A 22,456-nucleotide genomic window follows, 5' to 3' on the forward strand; every position below is an offset into this window, starting at 1 on the left:
GCAGGTGAATCCTTATCGTCATACCAGCTTGGTGATCGACGGAGAAAACAAACTCTAATCACACGATTGAAAAACAGTCAGGGTATTATAACGCAAGAACCCGAAGAAATTGAAAGATCGTTATTGAGCCACTTTCAAAATCTGTACGCGAGAGGCCACCGAGACGAACATGCTGAAGACCAGTTTTTATGCGCCAATACAATACCGAACGACAGCGAAGCGAACCTGGCCTGCATGAACGAAATCACCACTGCGGAAATATGGACCGCAATTAAAACTAGTGCACCACGGAAAGCTGCTGGCCCCGACGGTATACCGCGTGAATTCTACCTGCGAACATTCGACGTTATCCATCGTGAGCTAAATCTCATACTGAACGAGATCCTTGCTGGTAACATACCTACGGAACTAGTGAGTGGAATAATTGTATTAGTGAAAAAAAAGTGCAACGAAGAAACAGTGAAGTCTTACAGACCAATATCGCTATTAAATAGCGACTACAAACTTGTCTCCCGTATACTGAAAACCCGATTGGAAAAAGTGATGGTAGAACACCATATTCTCACCGAGAGTCAGAAATGCTCAAATCCAGGAAGAAATATTTTTCAGGCGACACTCTCTCTCAAAGATCGAATTGCGTCCCTCATCGAACGTAAACAGAGAGGGAAACTGATCTCCTTCGACTTGGATTCTGCGTTCGACCGCGTAGATCACCAATACCTGCAGAATACCATGTGTTCTCTGGGACTCAATAGAGATATGGTGAACCTTATCATCAGATTTGCTGAGCGATCATCTTCACGTCTACTAATCAACGGTCATCTATCGGCATCATTTCGGATTGAGAGATCTGTGCGGCAAGGAGATCCTCTCTCCATGCATCTTTTCGTGCTATATCTACAACCTCTTCTATCACGAATTGAGCGTGTGTGTGGTCAGGATTTGGTAGTAGCATATGCCGACGATATAAGTGTGATAGTGACAACAGTGAACAAAATAGAACTTATAGAAAATTTGTTTACACAGTTTGGTTTGGTATCGGGGGCTAAGCTAAACTTCAACAAGACTACTGCTATAGATGTTGGGTTTCTAAGTGGTGAACCGATAAGTGTACCGTGGCATCAAACAACAGACACAATCAAGGTCTTGGGAGTGATGTATGCTAACTCTATTCGGGTGATGAACAGAATGAACTGGAACTCACTAATTTCAAAAATCACTCAACTTACATGGCTTCATTCGATGCGCATGTTGAGTGTGGGACAAAAAGTTATGCTTCTTAACACTTTCGTTAACTCAAAAATGTGGTATATTGCCTCTATACTTCCACCAAATTCCCAACATGTGGCAAAAATAACGTCCATGTGTGGGACCTTCATCTGGAAAGGACACTGTGCGCGAGTGCCTATGCAACAAATTGCTCGGAAAATCGATCAAGGGGGGCTTAACTTTCACCTACCAAGCCTGAAATGTAAATCCCTCTTGATACATAGACACTTGGCAGAAACTGCATCCATGCCTTACTATAGTGCGTTGATAGCAAGTAATACGGCAGCCCCAACTAGTCTCCCCGATATCAAAACCATAAAACAGTTATGGCCAACGCTACCCCCAGACCTGCAGCGAAGACATAGTGCGAACGAGATCTACTGCCATTTCCTGACACACACTGAGATACCGCGAGTTGAACGAAGAAACCCGACCATCGCCTGGAAACAAATTTGGAGGAACATTTCTATGCGTAAGCTTAGTTCCGTCCAGAAAGAAAAGCTGTATCTGTGGACGAATGAAAAGGCTATTTGCAGACAACTCCTACATACAATTGGAAGAGCTGACGACGAGAACTGCGAGCACTGCGGCGCGCAGACTGAAACGATAAGGCACAAATATTGCGACTGCCCCAGATTGAACGACGCCTTTCACGTATTTAAAACGAAAATCCGCGAAATTCTTAATAGACGTAGAACACTAAACTTCGAAGATATAATTCGACCAGTCTTAAACACATTCAGCAAAGAAAACAAATTGAAAATATTAAAATATCTAAGTAGATACATCAGCTTTATTGATTCAAGCAATAGCAGATTAGATGTTTCAGCGTTAGAATTTCATTTAAACTTAGAGACGTGATATGATATGTAAACTTATCTTATATTAGACATCAATAAAACAATTTTAAAACCAAAAAAAAAAAAAATTCTATGAACAAACCGCAATTCTTTGAATTATTTCTCATTATTTATGATATTTGATCGTGATCAAAAGTAAGTTTTCTGTAATAATTCATGTAATTTAAAATCCAGCTTGAATTAAAGTAGATGTGTCATCTCACATGTAGGGCCCAGCCGACAGGATGGGAAAATAGCAAGCGATTTTTCATTTATCAAAATTTCTTTCTCCTACTTTTCTCTCAATCTCGTTCTACTCAAATTTTTATGTCAGGGCCGGTTTGAGTCGGTAGCAGGGCTGTCAATGTGCCTGATTTTTCAAGATTTGCCTGATTTTTCAAGCCTCCATTTTTCCCAGATTTTTGGAGTCAAGCCTAATTTTGCCGGATTTTCAAATTTTCACGAAAAACTTTATGTTCCAATAAACAGAATAATGTACCTACATTTTAACCTTAATTTGTCCTACAGTGCCAATATGACACTATTGGAAGTTTGGATGCTTGTAACTTTTTTTCAGACGCACCCAAATGTTAAAAAAAATCTTCTGGGTTCCCCAATGCATTCATGAAAAAGCCTCATGAAAGCCCTGACAGAAAAGTCCCATTAGGGATCTTGAGTGTAAAGTGTGATATTTAGACAATACTAGCTGATTTACCCGGCCTTGCTCGGGTTTGCATAAAATATAAATCAAAATGAGTCGTTTGACTTTACGAAATTTTGGTAGCTTTGTATTCAATATGTTTTATATATTTATTATGAGAAAATTTTACCCATGTTGTGCCATGTATGTAAGCTTTGAAAGTTTTGTTAGTGTTTTTCAAGTTTTGAATGAGAATATTAACTGTGTTTCCCTTTTTCATATATTTGAAACACTTATAGTTATGAGGTTCGTATTGATAGAAATTAAAAATAATTTCCCATGAATGCTTTTTTATTTCATAACGAAAAACATTTTATACCCACCCTTTCTTAAAGGAAGCTTGAATAGCTTTGGCCTTCTTTTTACTTTATCTTCAAATGATTACACTATATTTTTATCATTTCCATCCCCCATTTAATGAAATCTCTTTTGGAGATGATCTCATCGGACGCTATATGCCAAATGCTCCCCCGTGTGCTTTATTCAAGTTTTATTTGCCCAGAAAATTCTAAGAAGGCTTCCGAAACTTGCCGCAGCTTGTGGCCTTCAAGTCTTCCAAGCCAACGGTCATGAGTTCGAATCCCAGTAAACCTTTGTGGTTTAAGCATTTGTGAGATGCTTGCCATCATATACTCGAAAGACATACGCTTAGAATCAATTAAGATCCTGTATATGTTTGTATTTGGTTTTTTAAACTTGTTGAAGACTCATTTTTCATGTTTTCAAATGTATGTGTACTTCTCGTTGTTTTTTCCACACCGTTTTATAATTAGTTTTTCTTAAATGTTCCAAGTTCCACTAATAGTTTTTTGAAGTGATCTAAAAGAAATTATCTCGGAACCCAAATCGCCCATTTTATAGTGTTATAACAAAACTTTTTTTTTTTTCAATTTTTTCATTCTTGGAAAAAAATCTCATTAATTATTGTGAAGAGTGATGAAGTAAAAATTCTTGGGAATAATTTGATTGAATTCGCAATACTTAACGGTTTAAGTTTCCGCATAATAGGATGGTAAAATTGAACACATTGATGATCAACATTTATACAAAAGTCATAGATTGACCGTTAAAATTGAATTGTTTAAAACTAAAAACCTCATACTTAATTTCAAATAAAGTTTTTTGCGTTGGATTTGATTTTTTCAGATAATGCACGTTAAATTTTTGAGTTCTCCATTTAGATTTCTCGACGGCTTTCAAAAACGCGAAATCACAGCTCTCAACTTATAACTCTGAATTTAATTATTTTATCTTTCTCAATGAGGAATTCGAAAAAGGTTGGTTCTAAAAAGCTTGATTTTAAGAAAATAGCTTAATATGTTTTCAGCACTCAATCCAAATTCATAATGAAGATACATCATTGCATCCATACTTCACACACTGTATATTCTTATAGACTCCAAAGCCCTGCAGCAGTGGTAGGGAGTACTTTGAAAACCACTACAATTCAAGTCAATACATACTTTACAGGTTAGTTGTATTTTTCAATCCGAAATGTTAGCTCATTATTGCATAAAAAATTCTCGTATCTACTAATACCACGTGCTTTCAGCAGTAGAAGGTACAAAAAACACCCGCCAAAATTTCCCCTTTCAAATCTTTAACGCTCAGCAAGCTTTGATTTGCTTTCAAGTACACGTGAACTCTGGATAGTCGTTTCTTACGCCCGGCCCATGGTGATGGCGAAAACAACCCGCCAAAGGAAACGAAAATTGGCTACCAAATGGGTGCCATGACTTTTGATTTGTGGGAATAAAAACGAAAGTTGTATGGGAGGGTCCCTTTTCTAAGGTGGGAGGGGCTCAGAACTATCACTAAAACCTTACCCTGGTCCAAATACATCTCTGTACCAAATTTCAAGCTGATCGGTTTAGCGGTTTCGATTTGTATAAGGTGCATACAAACAAACAAACATATATAGTCCAACTCATCTTTATATATTAGATTCAGCTACAACCACTGGTGTTTATGATATTCAAGGTAAAAGATAAAAAACGATGAAATATACTTCGAAAAAGCTGAAGATTAGCTACCAATTGCACACAAAAATGTCATTTTGTGCATAATAAATTTGACGTTTAAAGTTTTAAGTTGGACATAGAGATGTATTTTTCAAATGATTTTGGCCACAAAAATTTTAGTATTTGAAGTGTACTTTTAAATCGATCAACAACCGAAATTGTTTCAGTCACTGCAGATAAAATTTGGATTATGGATTAAAAAATTGCCATCATTTTACACATTACACATTACACAGGAATTTTTAAAGGTAGCTGTTTTTCAACTATTTGTTGAAATGAGTTTTTTCATGATTATTCTTACACAAAAATTTATTTTTCATTTTACTTCTGGTATGTAAGCGCAATATTTTTGCAATAAAGTTAACTGTATCTATCGAGTTTACAATTAGCTATGCACTACTCTATGTGAAAATATAAACGTGATAATTAATCATAATTTTCTTTTAAAATTTTGATGATCACATCTGATCGAGCTTAAAAAATGAATTCCAGTTCGGAAATCTAAATGTTTTGCAAAATATGAATGCATATATTGAATTTGGAGTTAGAATCCCATTTCTGATTCGTAACAGATGAGAAATTTAACAAAATTTGTTCTTTTCACTTCCGTTTTTTTTTGTTAATTTGGTTAATGGAAACCTTTTCATGGATTTGATGGAAAGGGCTTTTTTATGTTCAGATTTGATTATCCTTTTGCATAATAAAATTTCTTTCGTAAAGTTGAATTGACATTCTCACATTTGTTTTATTTCACTTTTTAATCATTTATTTTGAAGCCATGATGAGAACGTTCTAAAAATAAAAAAAAGTTAATTTAAAATAATTGCAGATTTTATCAAGCAGTTCAGAGGAAAAAAAAATAACACGATTATTAAACAGTCAATTGAAATTTCATTGAGATGGTTTAGCCCAGTTTAGCTTTAGAAACGTGAAAAAATAAACACTCACGCACAACTGTTATTACAGCAAAGTAAATCATCGAGCTGAATCGATAGATATCAAGTAAAAGGGGTTCAAAATCTTGATTTATCCTGATTTTTATATTCACGGACTCCAGAATTTTGGAGTAAAAATTTGGCAACCCTGGTCGGTCAGTGAAACAGGTTAAAATGCGCTCTCTTTTCGAATAAACGAACCTAAAGGATCTCTTACATAGACGGACAATTCAGTAAAGTTTTGCTTCAAATCGGTCAATACCGAGATTCTTGAATAGTGTGTTAAATTTAAAACCGATTTTTGGTTGAACAGACTTTAATTGTTCAAACTAAAATGTCCTACATTGCATTCACAGATAAAATTCATACTACAATATTTAATCACAACAAAAGTTTGACGAAAAACGAACCCGACAATCAGTGAGTGCAAAATATGTTCACAAAACACAAAATTTGGCAATGTTACAACATAACAATAAATTTACAGTAGCCCACAGAAGAAGGTCACAATAAATGACTGAAACGTTTGAACAATAATAAAAATCACTAGTTTTTATTCCCACAATTGACTGGCCGTTTCAATCCCCAAACTTATAAAATACTGTAGTAGTTTTTTGTCATGTAGTCAAAGAAGTTGTTACATTATCTGTAAAATGAAAAATCTCATAAGGAAATCAAAGGAGCATAGGGAATAGGATTTTCAACCCAGATCACATTAGACTAATCAAAAGAGCCTCCCAGTTATATCGTTATCCCCATCAAAAAAAATATTTTGCTAGGATGCAGAGATAACTTCGGTTCTATCTATCATTCCTTTTTTCTTATTTTCCTCTTTATTTATTGACTACTAGGACCTGGCCGGCGCTGTGATTGATTTTTAAAGAGAGAGCACCGGTTTTGTCGATTGTAAATGCGCTGTCAATCTCAGACACCGTTTATTTGACCTCTGGACAAAATTGATGATCTCAGTCAATCACGGAGTAGTAACCATTGGCAATGTGGAATTCGTTTAACTAAGTGAAAGCCGTGAACATGGAATTTTCAATACATTTTTTTAATAACGATTCCGATCATAAAAAATAACAGGGACAAGTTTACAAGACTGATTAAGAATTTCTGATTTCGATTCGGTTTTCAAATTGCAATTCAAGTTAAATGATTTAAAGTGAGTAAACAATTAACCTAAGCTATTTCTTGAAATGCCCTCTACTAATTGAGCTATCTGTTTTACCACTGGAAAGGAAGTTCATTCTTGAAAACGTTGAAAATTTTATCAGATTTAACTTTTTAGGATGATGGAATTCGTTCGTTGTTTGCAGCTTATCTTTAATTTTTGAAAGCGAAATGAATTATTATTTCCAATTTTCTGCATTTTATTATCAAATAGGTTCTTGATCAGGGTAGAGTCACTCAACCTTTGTTAATCTAAAGGATATGTTATATCAATACCTAGTAAGCCATGTAATCGAAAAAAGCACAATTTTCTTGTGTAAATGAATTTTGATTGCGTGGATGGAATCCAATGAAACTGAACAAAAATTAACTAAAAGTACTAGTATAATATAAAATTTACATGTACAAAATTTGATAACAATCTATTGAGTGGTTTTTGAGGAAGTACTTCGTATTTCCTGTCAGTACTAAAGACGTGAGTTCCAAGGTAAAGTTCAATCAACAATCCAGTAGACATAGGCTTATTTGCAACATTTTGAAACGGCTTATAACAGTTTTCATACATCATTTTAAAACCCAAGAGATTAATAAATTCAAAAATAAGATACAAATCGATATACCGTAGTATTTTCCAATCTTTTAAAATATCTACCTTGTTGAACTGTGGTTCTTGTGCTCTTAAATTGATTAGGTATTCTATTGTGGTCTACAGTAACAACATGGACACGTTATTTCTGATATGGAAGAATTCAAATCCGCACTATGTCATCATTCCATTTGCAGTTTGATTGTCAGAGAACACCCAAAGGCAAACAAATAACATCAAGCACCTCATTGCATTCTGATCACATCTAGGAATCAAAACATGATTCTTAGGTCATCGATGATGGAAACGCCAATGTATAGGAAGGAATAATTGAAGGGTGTGTCCTCACCTCATGTTCCGAGAGCCAAGCACGATTTGTCACGCTTACCATATGGGAAAAATTATCGAGAAAAAAATGCATTGCGTAGTGCGCGCTTCAGAGTACGCGCCGCAAGAGCTTTACTACACATTAAATTAGCATTTTGTTTCGCTTGCGCTTCAAACCCTTCAGCTTGTCAACTGGGACGGCACTTTTTTATCCGAGGCCAGCCAACTCACTCAACGGTAGGATCAATAAAAATTTGTCATGGTTCTGTGCAAATATTTATAGTAGCAATAGGATGGACTTACCTTGACAGCTTTCTGGGAACTCTTCCGACAGGCCGAAATATTCCTCGGAGCAACGATCACATTTGGGCCCCTCGGCGCCTTCGAGACACTCGCAATGGCCGGTCACCGTATCGCAAACATTAGCGTTGGACCCGTTCACATGGCACTCGCACGCTGGACACTCCTGGTCCAGATTACCGTAACCGATCTGGGGAAATGACATTATTATTTAAAAGGTAATTGTTATATCTTGATTAATTCATTATGTCTTTAGTTTATACATTTTACATGAGTTTTATTTAATTCACCGCACTTTTAACAAGTACAAATCCCACTTGGAAGAAATTCATAGATTTGTCTATTTCTTGGCAATATTGTAGAACTTTTCCAAGGGTTTTGTTTTGATTTGTTTGTATTCTAAATATCGTGTGAGCTTTCATTATGTCGTATGAATCAAAATGAAAACAAAGAGTTTTATTACGAAAAAAATAAAAAAACTGACATAAAATATCAATTTAAAATTCAAGAGAAGCTATTTATATCACATAGATGATGATTTTATCGAATGTGATAGAAAAGAAAATATTCATTTTTATTTCAAGAGTGTCAGTGATCAAAGTCAGACATGAAATTCTTTTTATATTCAAGTTCTTCCAATTATCAAAATAAAAGGCTACACAAGTTATAAATCATCCAGATTTATAGGCTTCCAAGAAAATTATGTTTGCAGAACACAAAAATGCAGAGTTGGAGAACAAAGGCAAACTTATTCAAAGTATTTCGAAAATTTTTTTGGTTCGACTTTAAAACTATGGAATTTATTTTTTATTTTTATTTCAAAATTTAAATATAATGTTAATTTGATTTATCGCCCTTTACATAAAAAATAATGTTGTTTAAGTGTGAACATTTTCAGACAATGAAAATGCAAAATCGTTCCATGAACAAATTTATGGCATATTATGAAAATGCTTCTTATATAATTCTATTCACTCATTTTAAATATCTAATCATTTCTCCTAACTTTCTATTCGCCTGCAGTTTTCATAATCTTCAAATGTTTTTACTAAAAGAATATAACTTTCACCATAATAATTCACCATGTTAAATTAATTTAACAAACATAACTAACGGTGATTAAAATCTTCGTAAATTAAAATGAATATGAAAAAGATACATTTTTAGTCCCTATGTTTTAATGATTGATTTGGAAGATTTTGATGTATTGAACCCGAATCATTTGTCACATTTTTCAACTATCCCTCTTTTATGTTTATAAAATTAATAGTTTTGACTTTTATCAATCATTGATAATTGATTAACCACAAGGCCGGATTAACTGGAGGGGTGCAATAGGGGCAATTGCCCCAAGCCCCCAGAAGGGAAAACTAGTTTTTACATTATTTTAATCATACTTCTTCAATTTCTACATATCTATGAAAAGAAAGCAAAACTAGAAAATCGGAATGAAAACTTGAAACATACCTAAAAACTAATGGGCTGCCATGAAACAATATCTAGAATAGTTTTTCTCTTATATTAGTTAATGGGCGCCCCTAGAGTAAGCAGAGAAAATGTTCTCCCGCATTTTGCTGGCTATCAAAATCTTGGTATTAAATTTCAAAATTTACAACCCCATATCTGGCTCACAGTGCTAAGAGAGAACAGAGATTGATGATAAACATTTCAGAATTTTACCCGAGCACTTACCGGGTTAATACCGGGTTTTCACTTTTTATTCATTATTCATATCATTCGAATATTATTATAATTTCCGTTGGTTTATGAATTGTAAACCCTTTTTCCTCCCTATTTTTGAAAATAAAATCTTAAAAAACTGTAGTTGCTTTTATTGGACCAATCGACATTGCAGAGTTGATTTATTGAATTTCCACCCCAATTTCTGTCTTAGACTTGAAATTCGTATTGAAACATTTTCAACTGATTTAACCAAAAATTTAAGATCTACTGAAGTAAATATCCTGAGTTCAGCATATCATTTTCCAAATGGTCATTCTCAAATTATAATTATAACTAAATATCTCATATTTGAGCTGCTTATGTAGTTGAGTGATTTTCTTAACATAAATATTTGTATGTTTTTAATCTTATCTTTTTCCAGATTCAATTCATTGAAATTTTCCAGTCTTGTATTATTCCTTCAGTTACTGAAGTTTAGTTTCATGGTTTTTTTTCAATTTTGAGAACTAAGGATCTTTGTTTCTAAGCTCATTTGGATTCCTTATCTGACTTTTTTTTTAATGAAAACTGATTCTGTGTTTTACACATTTAATCTCTATTCTGATTATATTTTTCAATTGATTTTCGTACTTATACCTTCTTGGCTTTCAAGGCTTCGAATGAAACTCTTGTCACATTTAGAATAAGAATTTGATAAGAATTTGATAACAATTTTTATTGACTGATGAGAATCATATTCATAAACATCTCATGAGAAGGTTTTTTTTGTGTTTCAAAAATATGAAATCGAATTTCATATTTGGTGCAATTTCTGCTTTGACTCTGATTGTAACTTTCAATCTCTTTTTTTAAACTAAATTCTTATTATGTTTCTCAAAACTTGATTAGAAATTATGATTTTGATTTAAGACAGTGAATTGTGGCTCTGAATATAAACATTTTAGTTTCGAATCTTCAAACTGTTATATCTGTATCTCTATGGAATTTGAATTTAATTATTTTGTTATTTTTTTTTAAATTTTGTATTCTGTGTTTCAAATCTTCATGATGGTTCCCAATTGTCATTAGGTAAATATTTCTCGATAAAGCACAAGCCAGACGATCAATGATGAAATGAAAAACACAGCTGGTGATAAAGTATTAAAAAAATGATAATTAAATTTTGGTTTTATCTTGGCTAGATTTCTAAACTATTCCGCAATGTTTTCACGTCGTTAATTCTTAATTTTTATTTAAAGATACCAGAAACTATCTTCTACGCAGATAACATGGCTATTTGAAGACAGTATACTGAACTCATCTCCATTCCTTTAACACGTAAAAAATGTTTCGTATTTTCTGGGATAGCATTTGAAAAATAATTAAATCAGAGGGGTCCCCAAGAATAATTGCCCGGGCACCCCGATGGCTTAATCCGGCTTTGATTAACCACCAATCTCTATGAAAGAAAAAAAAACTGATTCTGAAATCGTTTATAAACTTTATTAAATTCAGGAATAATATTGATAATCATGATGATGATGATGATGCATGATCAAAAAAATTAAATTCAACAGTTTTTTTTTTAATTTGGAAAGACAAGTATTTCTTAAATTACTGAAGAAAGTTTGCAAAGAATCTCAAATTTTATTTCATATATCAAATTTTCCGAAGCCTGAATTTGATTTTTTGCTTCTTAAAATATCTGAAATTCAATTAATTTATTTAATACTCCTTTGAAAATTCGAAGAAATTCTTTTATTTCATTTGGTAAACTTTTACAACTTTTTTTGCAGATGTCAGAATTACTTGGAATCTTGAAGAAAGTTGATAAAAACTTTTATCTTTTATTCTTTTTTTTTGTAATAATTCAAAGTTTTTTCAGAAAAGTTATGAATTCTTTTAAGTAATTTTAAGCTATTTTCAAAAGTTTCAGGACTCAAAAATGTATAAAAACTTGCTCTTAAATTCATTGCACCTCAGAAAAAGGTTAATTTTGTGGCATTGTGAACTTTTTCAAAATCCCCTTGAATTTGGTGTTGAAGAACAAGAAATACAAAGTAAAACTATCACTTTAATTGGTTGCTTGAATAAAACTTTGTATCTGCATAAAATTTGTAATGATATAAACATTTTTTTTATTATGAAAGTGATTAGTTATGAATGAATTTGTGTAGGTACCCTTCCTAATAAAATCCAATTTCAAAGACGAGGTAGGGGTTTTGTGTGTCAAGATTTGAATTTTCAATACAAACAGTTTAGGAAATTGCATATCGCAATTGACAATTAAAAATTAGTTTCAATACATGAACGTCGTTTCGTGTTGTGGAATGAAATGTCTTAGGCAACATTGATGATAAAAAGCAACAAAATTCAGAATATCATTTCACAATTTTGAATTTAATTTCTTATTCTCTTATCATTAAACCAGGATTTAATATAATTTTTTATTGCAAAAACTTTCAATTCGAAAAATTAAAAAAAGATTCGTTACCGATAACAAAAAACTGAATGTTATTTGTAAATTTTCTCAAAAAAATAAAAAAAAAAAAATTGGAGCATAAATCAAAGCGCGTTTCATACCATAAGAAGTGTTGTTTGAAAACACTGCAGTATTCTTCACTGCAATAAGTGATAAGCCATTTCTGTAAAATTGGTTTACGATGAAGAATATTTTTTAAATTATTTTGGAGAAAATAAGGCAATTGATTAAAACTGCTTTAAATGGCAACACATTTCAGCAAAACATTATTTGGCGCACTTTTCTTGGGGTTTATTGAAAATGGACAGATTCTAACAAAGAAAATAATGAAAAATGAAAAAAAAATCATATTTAAGCTCATTCCAGAAAAGATTCGCTTTCGCTGGAAATCAACAATATAAAAACAAATAAATAATTATGATAATTTTTTCCCCTCGAGGTAGGCACTACATATGAACATTTCTTCAAATATAGGTAATAACAGGAAAACGTAATAAACAAATAATATTGTGAAGCGAAAAACAATGCACCAATTCACGTTCAATATTAAGATGCAGAAATGAAAATATTTCTCGATTAATAGCCACTGTCCCTATTCACAAAGCCTAGGGTGTGAAAGATGTTTAAAACTCTGATAGCAACAAATTCGAACTTCTTTTTTTGTTTGACTAAGGACATAATTTGACAGAAATATTCCAAAAACAGTCCGTAAATTGTCCCGACTCACCTCATTTTACGGTATCAATCCAGTTCTATGAAAATGAATAATGTTTTTTTGCCTACTCACATGAACACTCTTTTCGTGAAAATTCCTAGGCTCAACAAAGTTTGCCGGGTAAGCTTGTTTTTATATACCGTAAACTGGGGGAACTTTGATCACTTTTTTCATTCATTTTTGAATATTTTGGAAGGGGTGTCTTTTTTCTTAATACCTTGAAGCTTTAAAACCCTTACTGAGGTGAGGAGTATTAAAAATGATCATTGATTGCAGTAAATTCAAACGACATTGGTGGTTATAATCAAATGTTTGTTACAAAACCAGATTTCGAGTTTCGGGGTAACTTTGATCACTATGGTTTTTACGTTTCTCAAAATCTTCAAGTTTATTGTTTTGATGTCATTAAGCACAGAAGGCTTAAAACATCGATAACAGTAACAGTAATCAATGTTACTGCATACATTTAGGGGTAAAAATTATAAACATTTCTCAATATTTTTTTAACCTCAAAAACAAGTAAAATTTTACCTTCATGCAACTCCCTAAGTCCTCGTGCTGTTCCCATGTTCTTTTTTTCTTCAAACTTAACCATTTGACAGGGTTTTTAGCCATGTTTTCTAAACGGACTTTTTCATGGAAAATGACCATTTTTTCAATATCCAAAAATTATCATCAAATGAACATAAAAACAACACTAAAACTTAACCTAAGCCAAGAAAAAAGTTGTGCTTTCATATTAAACAACCCGTTTGCTCCTAAATGCTTTAATTTGATCAGGAGAGATGTTTGTTTGTGAGCCTTCAAAAAACCAGATTTTTTGAGTTTTTAAAATTATTTTTTAAGTAATATAAAAATCTCCTAATAAAAACCAAAACTAGCTTATTTGTAACTCAATTTACAGGCTTTTAAACGAAGTAAATAGTTTTCAGATATTTTAACATAATACTTAGTTAATGATCATTATCTGCAAAAATTTCATGGTAATCAAAGTTACCCCGCTGATCAAAGTTCCCCCAGTTTACGGTACTTTTTTCGATGCAAGATAACACGATGTGCCGATAAGATTCCGAAATGATGACAGTTGTTTGACATGCGTATGGTACTCGCTATAGCTAAATGAAGCTTAAATACCAATAAAACGAGAAAACGACCTATTTTTACCAAAAATCACAATTTTCGAAGTTTCTGAAATAAATTGTTTCATATAGTTTTTCGTTAAAGAAAAATTATAAATATGAGGCATAAAATATAACAAAGATGTTGGATTGATTTTTTTTCGGAAAAATTCAACCGAATTTGGATGTGAAATAAAAACTTGCCTATAAATATTCTGTTGGTCCTATCAAATATTTCAGATATAACAGAAATTACAGAATACATTTTCAAGGAATTTTTCAGTGAAAAAAAAATGGATTCTAGAGGGTGAAAAAATAAAGTTTCATGGATTTATAAGGAAAGAACAAAAACGGTACAAGTGCATTTCTTAAAAACACCAAGGAATACTTTACATAAATACAAAATATGGAAAATTCTTTTAAAATGCCAGTTCAAATAGTTTAAAGAAAACATGATTGTTAATTAAAAAATAATATCTAGCATGTGCTGCCAAATTTAAAATCCAAAAACATTGAGTATTTAAAACCATTCATGATTACTTACATCACACTCATCACAGCGTCGCCCTCCGTAACGCGGTTTACAGATGCACTGCCCAGTGATCACATCGCACACATTTTCCAGGGCACCCACCCCGGAACAACTACACGGTTCACAACCATCATCCGGCACACCCCAGTACCCACTTTTACACCGTTCACAACGCCAACCCTCAGTGTTGCCCCTAGAAAAATGAAAAAAATGAAGAAATTGAAGTTTGCATCAAGTTTAAAAAGGGATCATATGAGTGAGCTGAAAACTTACAAACACTCGATGCACTCCCCTGTCCTCGAGTCACATGGACCACCATGACAAGGACAGGGAAGACATTTCGATCCTAGCTCCATGGGATTTCCATAGTAGCCGTCATCACAACTGAAATGAAGAGACGAAAGTTTTATTATAAAATTCAAACCCACTTCAGATTTGTTAAAACTAAGAAAAAATGCTTACATTTCACAGTGATCTCCAATGTAGCCTTCCGGACATTGCGTACAAACATAGTTTGTTGAATTGTTCATTCTGGAATGAAAAAAATGTTAAGTTCAAACATAAAATATGATTAAATACTGTTGCTTTTACCCCAAGTCTGCTGTCAGCTGACAGCTGGGTGAGAAGTTGTTGCTAGACTCTTCCAAAGGACAGGCACACTTTTTGCAATCATCCTCTAATCCGAGCATTGCATTTCCGTAATATCCTGGCAGGCATCGTTCACAGGTATCTCCCATCGTATTGTGGTGGCACAAGCCACACTCGCCCGATTCCAAGTCACAAGACTCCGCATGACCGTGGCACATAGTGCACGGAATACACTTGGGAACGTTCTCGTGAGTAACGGTTTTTTCGTAGATCCTAACAAAGCCAAAGGCACAGCTTTGACAGGACGACCCACTGTATCCGATGGGACAATCGCAAGATTCAACCAAACTTTGACTTTGAAGAGCTTCCAGCTCTGAACCACCTTCGTAGAGCATTGCTTCCTCTAGAACACTTTCCACCTGATCAGTGTGATAGGTTCCTCTCACTAGGATGCTTTCAACATCACTTAGGACAGACATAAACTGAGTTCGCGTGACGGACTCGCCATGGTATTCGGTTCGTTTCAGGCGAGTCACAATATCCTTAACACTCTTGGGAACATGGTACCAATTTTCTTCCCTCAAATCGATGTCGATGGTAGTATTCGAAAGACCATTGTAGGTCATATCCCCACAAGCGATCTTCAATCCGTTTTTACCGAATAGAATAACACTTGGTCCCGTTGTTGGTTTGCCGCTTGTGTCACCTCTCACTATTACCCAAGATATTTTGATGCTCAACTTTGACCCGTAGCTGTGCAACCGGTCTCCCAAATACAGCTTCGGAGCCGACCAGTAAACGGCTTCCGTCTCCGACAGTTCAAACATTCCGAAAACCATAAACCCTGTTTCATTATCCCTGGTCGGATAAGCAACTACCGACCTCGAGATATCCGTGACACTCCAATCTTCCAACGTCGCAAACCTTTTCTCTTTAACCTCCCAACTTGTACAACTTTGCCCAAGTCCTGAGCAATAGCACTTCATACACCCATCTTCATTGTCTTCACTCAAACCGAAGTATCCTGCTTTGCATCGATCGCAGTGCTCTCCTTCAACATTCTGCTTGCATTCGCATTCGTCGGCACACTCACCGCCTTTTACAGTCCCTCTAATATCACATTTGCATTTGCTGCACTTCTCTCCGCGGTACCCTGGAGCACACTCATCACACCTCTCCCCTACGAAACCCTCTCGACACACGCAATCACCTCCCAAAGGATCACACTCCCCAGTTGACCCAACCCCATCGCAGTCACACTTCAGACACGGCTCCTTAGCATCCGGAAGTCGATCCAAAGGCCTATACCATCCCTCCAGGCACCGCTCGCAGTTGATGCCGGTCGTGTGTTTGGTGCAGTTCTGGCACACTCCTCCGCCGCTCAGCTTGCCCCGGATGTTCACGCTCAGCCCCTGCTCGTCCACCGACCGATCGTACCGGCACGAGTTTGCGTGACCGTTGCACTGAAAAAAAATTAACATATGATTATTTCAATGAATTAACATCGATGTGATTCGCAATCCTTCTACATTGTGTGCTGACCGAGCCATCTTTAATTTATGATTATTCAAAACTTTGGGGACTTGTCCTCTTGCAAGCTATCTTTTTTTTCAATATTATTCAACAACAATGGGGACTTGTCCTCTTGCAGGCCATCTTTTTTTTTAAATATAATTCAAAAATAATGGGGACTTGTCGTCTTGCAAGCCATTTATAATTTTTACGTTCATTCGAAACAAAAAGGACTTGTCCTGTTGTAAACCAACTTCAATTTAATATTATACAAAACATTGGGACTTGCCATCTTTCATTGAATAATATTCAAAACAATGGCGACTTGTCCTCTTGCAGGCCATCTTTTTTTAAATTTTCATTCAAAACAATAAGGACTTGTCTTCCTGCAAGCCATCTTTTATTTTATTTTGTTCAAAACAATTTGGATTTGTCCTCTAGCAAGCCGTCTTTTATTTAATATTACTCATAAATAATAGGGACTTTTTTGTCAATTCTTTATTTGAAACGGCTCATACCTTTAGGTTTCAAAACAATAGGGACTTGTCCTTTTGCAGGCCATCTTTATTTAACTTACATTCAAAACAATAGGGACTTGTCCTCATGAAAGCCATCTTTTATTTAATATTATACAATACATAGGAAACTTGTCTTCTTGCAAGCCAGCTTTTATCTAATATTATTGAAAAACAATGTGAATTGGCCTCATGCTAGTCATCTTATGTTTTATATTATTCAAAAACAATGTAGACTTGTTTTTTTTTTTTTGCGAGCCATCTTTTTTGTAAATTTTCATTCAAAACAATGGGGACTTGTCCTCTTCCAAGCCATCTTCTATTTAATTTCCATTAAATACAATAGGGATTCGTCCTTTTGCAAGCCATCTTTTATTTTACTTTCATTCGAAACAATGGAGACTTGTTCTCTTGCAAGCTATCATTTATTTAATATTATACAAAACAATGGTAACTTGTCCTCTTGTAAGCCTTCTTTTAACTAATGTTATTGAAAAACAATGGGGACTTGTCCTCTTGCAAGCCCTTTTTTATTTATTATGTTTCAAAACATTGGGTACTTGTCCTCTTGAAAGCCTCTTTGATTTTATTGTGTTCAAACAATTTGGATTTGTCCTCTAGCAAGCCGTCTTTTATTTAATATTATTCATAAATAATGGGGACTTGTCCTGAAAATTTTCAGTCAAATCAATGGGAACTTGTCCTCTTGCAAACCATCTATTATTTTACTTTCATTCGATACAATGGAGACCTGTTCTCTTGCAAGCCATCTTTTATTTTATGACATTTGAAACAATATAGACTTGTCCCCATGCAAGCCATCTTTTATCTAATATTATTCAAAACAATGGAGAAGGCCATCTTTTTTTTGTAAATTTTCATTCAAAACAATGGGGACTTGTCCTCTTGCAAGCCATCTTTTATCTAACTTTCATTCAAAACAATAGGGACTTGTCCTCTTGTAAGCCATCTATTATTTTACTTTCATTCGAAACAATGGGAATCTGCCCTCTTGCAAGCCATCTTTCATTTAATATTATGCAAAACAATGGTAACTTGTCCCCTTGCAAGCCATCTTTTATTTAATATTTTTGAAAACCAATGGGGACTTGTTTCCTTGCAAACCATATTTTATCTAATTTTCATTCAAAACAATGGGGGATCCTCCTCTTGCAAGTCAGTTTTATATAATATCATCCAAAACAATTGAGACGTGTCATCTTGCAAGCAATATTTTGTTTAATTTCATTCGGAAAGGGGGGGGGGCCTGTCCTCTTGCAAGCAATCTATTCGTTGGAATTGTTCAATAACGGTTCGATTTTTTTTTCAATTCTCTCAAAAGTTAAATTTATTTTTAGTTAATCAGAGACGGCAATATTTTATTGTGATTGAGGTCAAAATTAAGTGGATGTCAAAGTTATGCCTCACAACAAATTTTCTTTTAAGGTAAACTCAAACCTCTCTAGATTAATCGCTTTTAAAACTGACGGAATGTAAATTACTAAAGATAATTAAAATTAAATTTCATGCGCCAGGTTGTCTCCTGAGTTGTAAAATGATAATACATGGGCCCCGCAGAGGCGCAAGATGTAGATTCAAGTCCTACCGGGAGATAAGGCGATTTTTTTTCGCATGTTTTTCAACATGAATTTTCATCTTGTCTAGTCCCTGAAATTTCAACTTACACAATTGGATTCATTTCTCTACAAAAAAGTTTCGCTGACTGAATGTTTGAGTCAAGACCCATCTCTGGGTCGCAATTTAAAATTAAAATTAAAATTGAAGAAAAAAAAACTTTTCTAGAGAAATCACTAAACAAAACCTATCATCAGCGATTAAAATGGGATTCAACTGCGGTTTTCCTATTTTTTTTAAACATAAATAAAAGCGACATTACCAGCACGTATCTCAGGAAATACTTGATAGGAACTTCAATATCAATTAAAACATCAATTCCTCCTGGTTTGGACATGTGTTTATGGAAACTTGACAAAATCAAAGGAAACTATTTCTTATATTCATTTTTAAAGAAATTTCAGTATTCTTCACTTTGTTAAAAAACCAGCTTGAAAAATATTATTAGATTTTAAAGATTTTATTTCCATCTGCTTCTTACAAGTTAAAGTAATGTTGCTTAAATAGACAATAAGATACTTTGATTCGAAGGTAGAGAGTAAGTCAAGCCTATATTTAAAGTGGTAAAATTCACCTTGTTGATCGAGAATACTGTATTGAATTTTTTTTATCAATTTCCAAAACTGATTTTTTATAAACTGAATGAAAACCAAAATTGTGCTAAATATATAAAAATGGATTTCTGTCTGTCTGTCTGTCTGTCTGTCTGTCTGTCTGTTCCTTATAGACTCGAAAACTACTGTACCGATTTGCGTGAAACTTGGCAGGTGGGAGTGTTGGAGGCAGGGGAAGGTTCCTATTATGGTCTGAGTCCCCTCCCTCTCTCATGAAGGGGGGGAGGGGCCTCCCAAATAAAAGACATTTTGTTGCATAATTCAAAAACCAATCAAACAAATGGTATCAAATTTGGCATGGGGTGGTATTTGGGAACGAGGAATATTTCTATGAATATAAGGTACCCCTCCCTCCTCTCAGTGGGGTGATAGGCAAAGGGAAGGGGGGCTACCTTACAATTTTTCATATAACTCGAAAACTAATCAAGGTATTGGAACCAAATTTGGCATGGGATATTTGGATATGAGAAATACTTCAATGGTAATTTCAGACCACTCCCTCTTTCCAGTAAAAAGGGGGAGGGGGCCTCTTTTATAATTTTTTACATAACTCAAAAACTAATAAAGCAAATGAAACCAAATTTGGCATGGGCGGATATTTGAGAACGTTATATGTTCTAATAATTGTTTGAGACCCCTTCCTTCTTCCAGCGGGGAGAAAGGAAAGAGGGAGAGGAGTTTCATACAAGTTTTACTGCATAACTTGAGAATTTCAACAGCAAAGGGAACCAAATTTGGCATGGAACGATATTTGGGTACGAGAAATGCTTCTATCAATATTTAGTATCCCTCATTCCTTCAAAGAGTTGGATGAAAAGGGGGAGGGAGAGGTCTCCCTTACAATTTTCAGTTTAACTGGAGAGCTAATCGAGCAAATGGAACCATATTTAACATATGATGGTATTTTGATACGAGAAATGTTTTTATTACAAGTTGAAGCCCTACCTTTTTTTCAGCGGAAAGATTTAAAGGGGGAAAAGAGAGCTTCCATACAAATTTTTTTGCATAACTCGAAAATTAATCGAGCAAATGAAACCAAATTTGGAATCAAAAAGTTTTTGAGTACAAAAAATTCTTTTATGAATATTAAGTTCGCATCCATTCATTCAATGGGGAGAATGGGAGGGGGGATGGCACTTCCTTTCAAGTTCATGCATTATTCAAGAATTTACTACGCAAATAAAACCAAATTTGGCATGGGATGGTATTTCAATACGCGAAACTTTTCTATGTGAAACAATTCCTTTCTGGCAATAAGAGAATAGAATTGGAAATATGTACATGAAGGGAAGAGGAAAGTTTATATTGAACTTTTCTTTTTACAAAATCCGAGAAATGGACAAAAATTTAACATGGAAAATCATTTTGATATGAATTTATGATAATCTGACACACCATTCTTCTTTAAGTGAGTAGATACATAGGAGAAGGGAGGTGAGCCCAATACAATTTTGTTGGTATACGTTCTCAATTTATGCTAACGAAGCCAACAAATGGAAATAAATATGGCATGGAAAGGTATTTAGTTACGAGATATTTTTCTACGATTGTTATAGACCTTCACGCTTTACAGTGTACAGAGGAAAAGAAAGAATTTAAGTCATATTTGTGTTGCATTTCAAAACTCCAGCTGCAGCTCTCATTGTATAACGGTTGCTTTTGAATTATGTAATAATTTGGTTTAAAATAATTCTAACAAAACAATAAAAATTTGATGTTTTTTTCTGAAAATATCATTTATTTTTGAAGGGTGTAGCAAAGCACACCGGGTCAGCTAGTGCTAAATAAGGGGTATAAATTATTTTTGTATTGAATTATTAACAAACTTTCAAGAACATAAATAAATTTATAGTTTTGGAAAGCTTGTAACGTGATTCATATATAATTCTACAACAATATTCAGCTACAATCATTTATTTCAAAGTAAATCGAAGTTAAAGATTTTTTTTAAAACCATACTTCGGGAAAATAGCTGTGATTCAGTTAAAGTGTTAAAAAAAAATTCCCTTAGTGCTTAAGAAAGTTGAAGCACGCTGAAGTTAGAAAGTGAGAAGTTGATAATATATTTTTTTTAAGTTTCTTTACCTCATGGTCACAAAAAGTGTAAAAAGGTGATGTAAACACCGTTATTTTTATGAATTAACTGCCAAATCTGTTCCAGTCAAAGTAGAAAATTTTTGAAAAGTGAATTGGAAAACCGACAAAGTTTGTTACATTTAGGCAACTTTAGATTTATAAAACACGAAACAAGGATTTTTGACGACTAACCACTATTCTATCACCTAAATTCGGCTTTGAGTGTTTTAACGCAAGATTTCAGCAAAAAAAAACTATGTGCAAAAAAATGGGGGGGGGGGGTTTGGTGACTGATTTTTACTTTAAATTTTTTGTCCAAAATATCATGAATACAAAAAATATATAACAAATTATCTTTGTCACTATATGATTATTCCTTTTTAAGTACTTTGACATTAAAATTTTTCGTATCAAGTCGTAACTTTAGAAAATTGATAATAAACGTCAAAGCTTCGGCAAAGCTTCCAGTTAAAATTTTTGAATTTGTTTAAGACTCTGGTACAGCAAACTTAGTTGATTTGAACATAAAATAAGGGCGTAAAAACTTATTCAATACTCAAATCAAACAAACCCAATCTTCCAAACTATTTTGCAAATTCAAAGATTTTAACCTTCGATGAAAATGAATAAAATTTTCAAAAAAAGTAAAAGATGAAAATCATCAGATTTTCGGATAAAATTTTTTAAGGCAAACTTGAACCAAATTAATGATTTTAGTATGAAATTTGGCTTTAAAAAGCTGTAATACTAACACATTGCGGACCAAATACGAGATATCTCGTTTTTTCGCTTGCCGCTAATATGCTCGTTAAAATAATTCAAACGTTATGAATTTGATAATGAAACCTCATTCTACA

At 33.8% G+C, this 22,456-nt stretch overlaps 1 protein-coding gene across 1 annotated transcript in view; it reads right to left on the reverse strand.

The window, feature by feature from the left end:
- The window catches only part of LOC129745984 (laminin subunit alpha-1), a 394,883-nt gene that overhangs the window by 277,251 nt on the left and 95,176 nt on the right, over positions 1-22,456 (reverse strand). The window contains exons 3-7 of the mRNA XM_055739399.1: positions 15,251-16,710; positions 15,122-15,190; positions 14,933-15,043; positions 14,672-14,852; positions 8,154-8,340 (exon numbers count right to left, since the gene is read on the reverse strand). Of these exons, the coding sequence (XP_055595374.1) occupies positions 8,154-8,340; positions 14,672-14,852; positions 14,933-15,043; positions 15,122-15,190; positions 15,251-16,710 (2,008 nt within the window). The remainder of the gene's footprint in view (positions 1-8,153; positions 8,341-14,671; positions 14,853-14,932; positions 15,044-15,121; positions 15,191-15,250; positions 16,711-22,456) is intronic.

The sequence above is a fragment of the Uranotaenia lowii genome, chromosome 2, assembly GCF_029784155.1.
Source record: "Uranotaenia lowii strain MFRU-FL chromosome 2, ASM2978415v1, whole genome shotgun sequence".
NCBI classification, from domain to species: Eukaryota; Metazoa; Arthropoda; class Insecta; order Diptera; family Culicidae; genus Uranotaenia; species Uranotaenia lowii.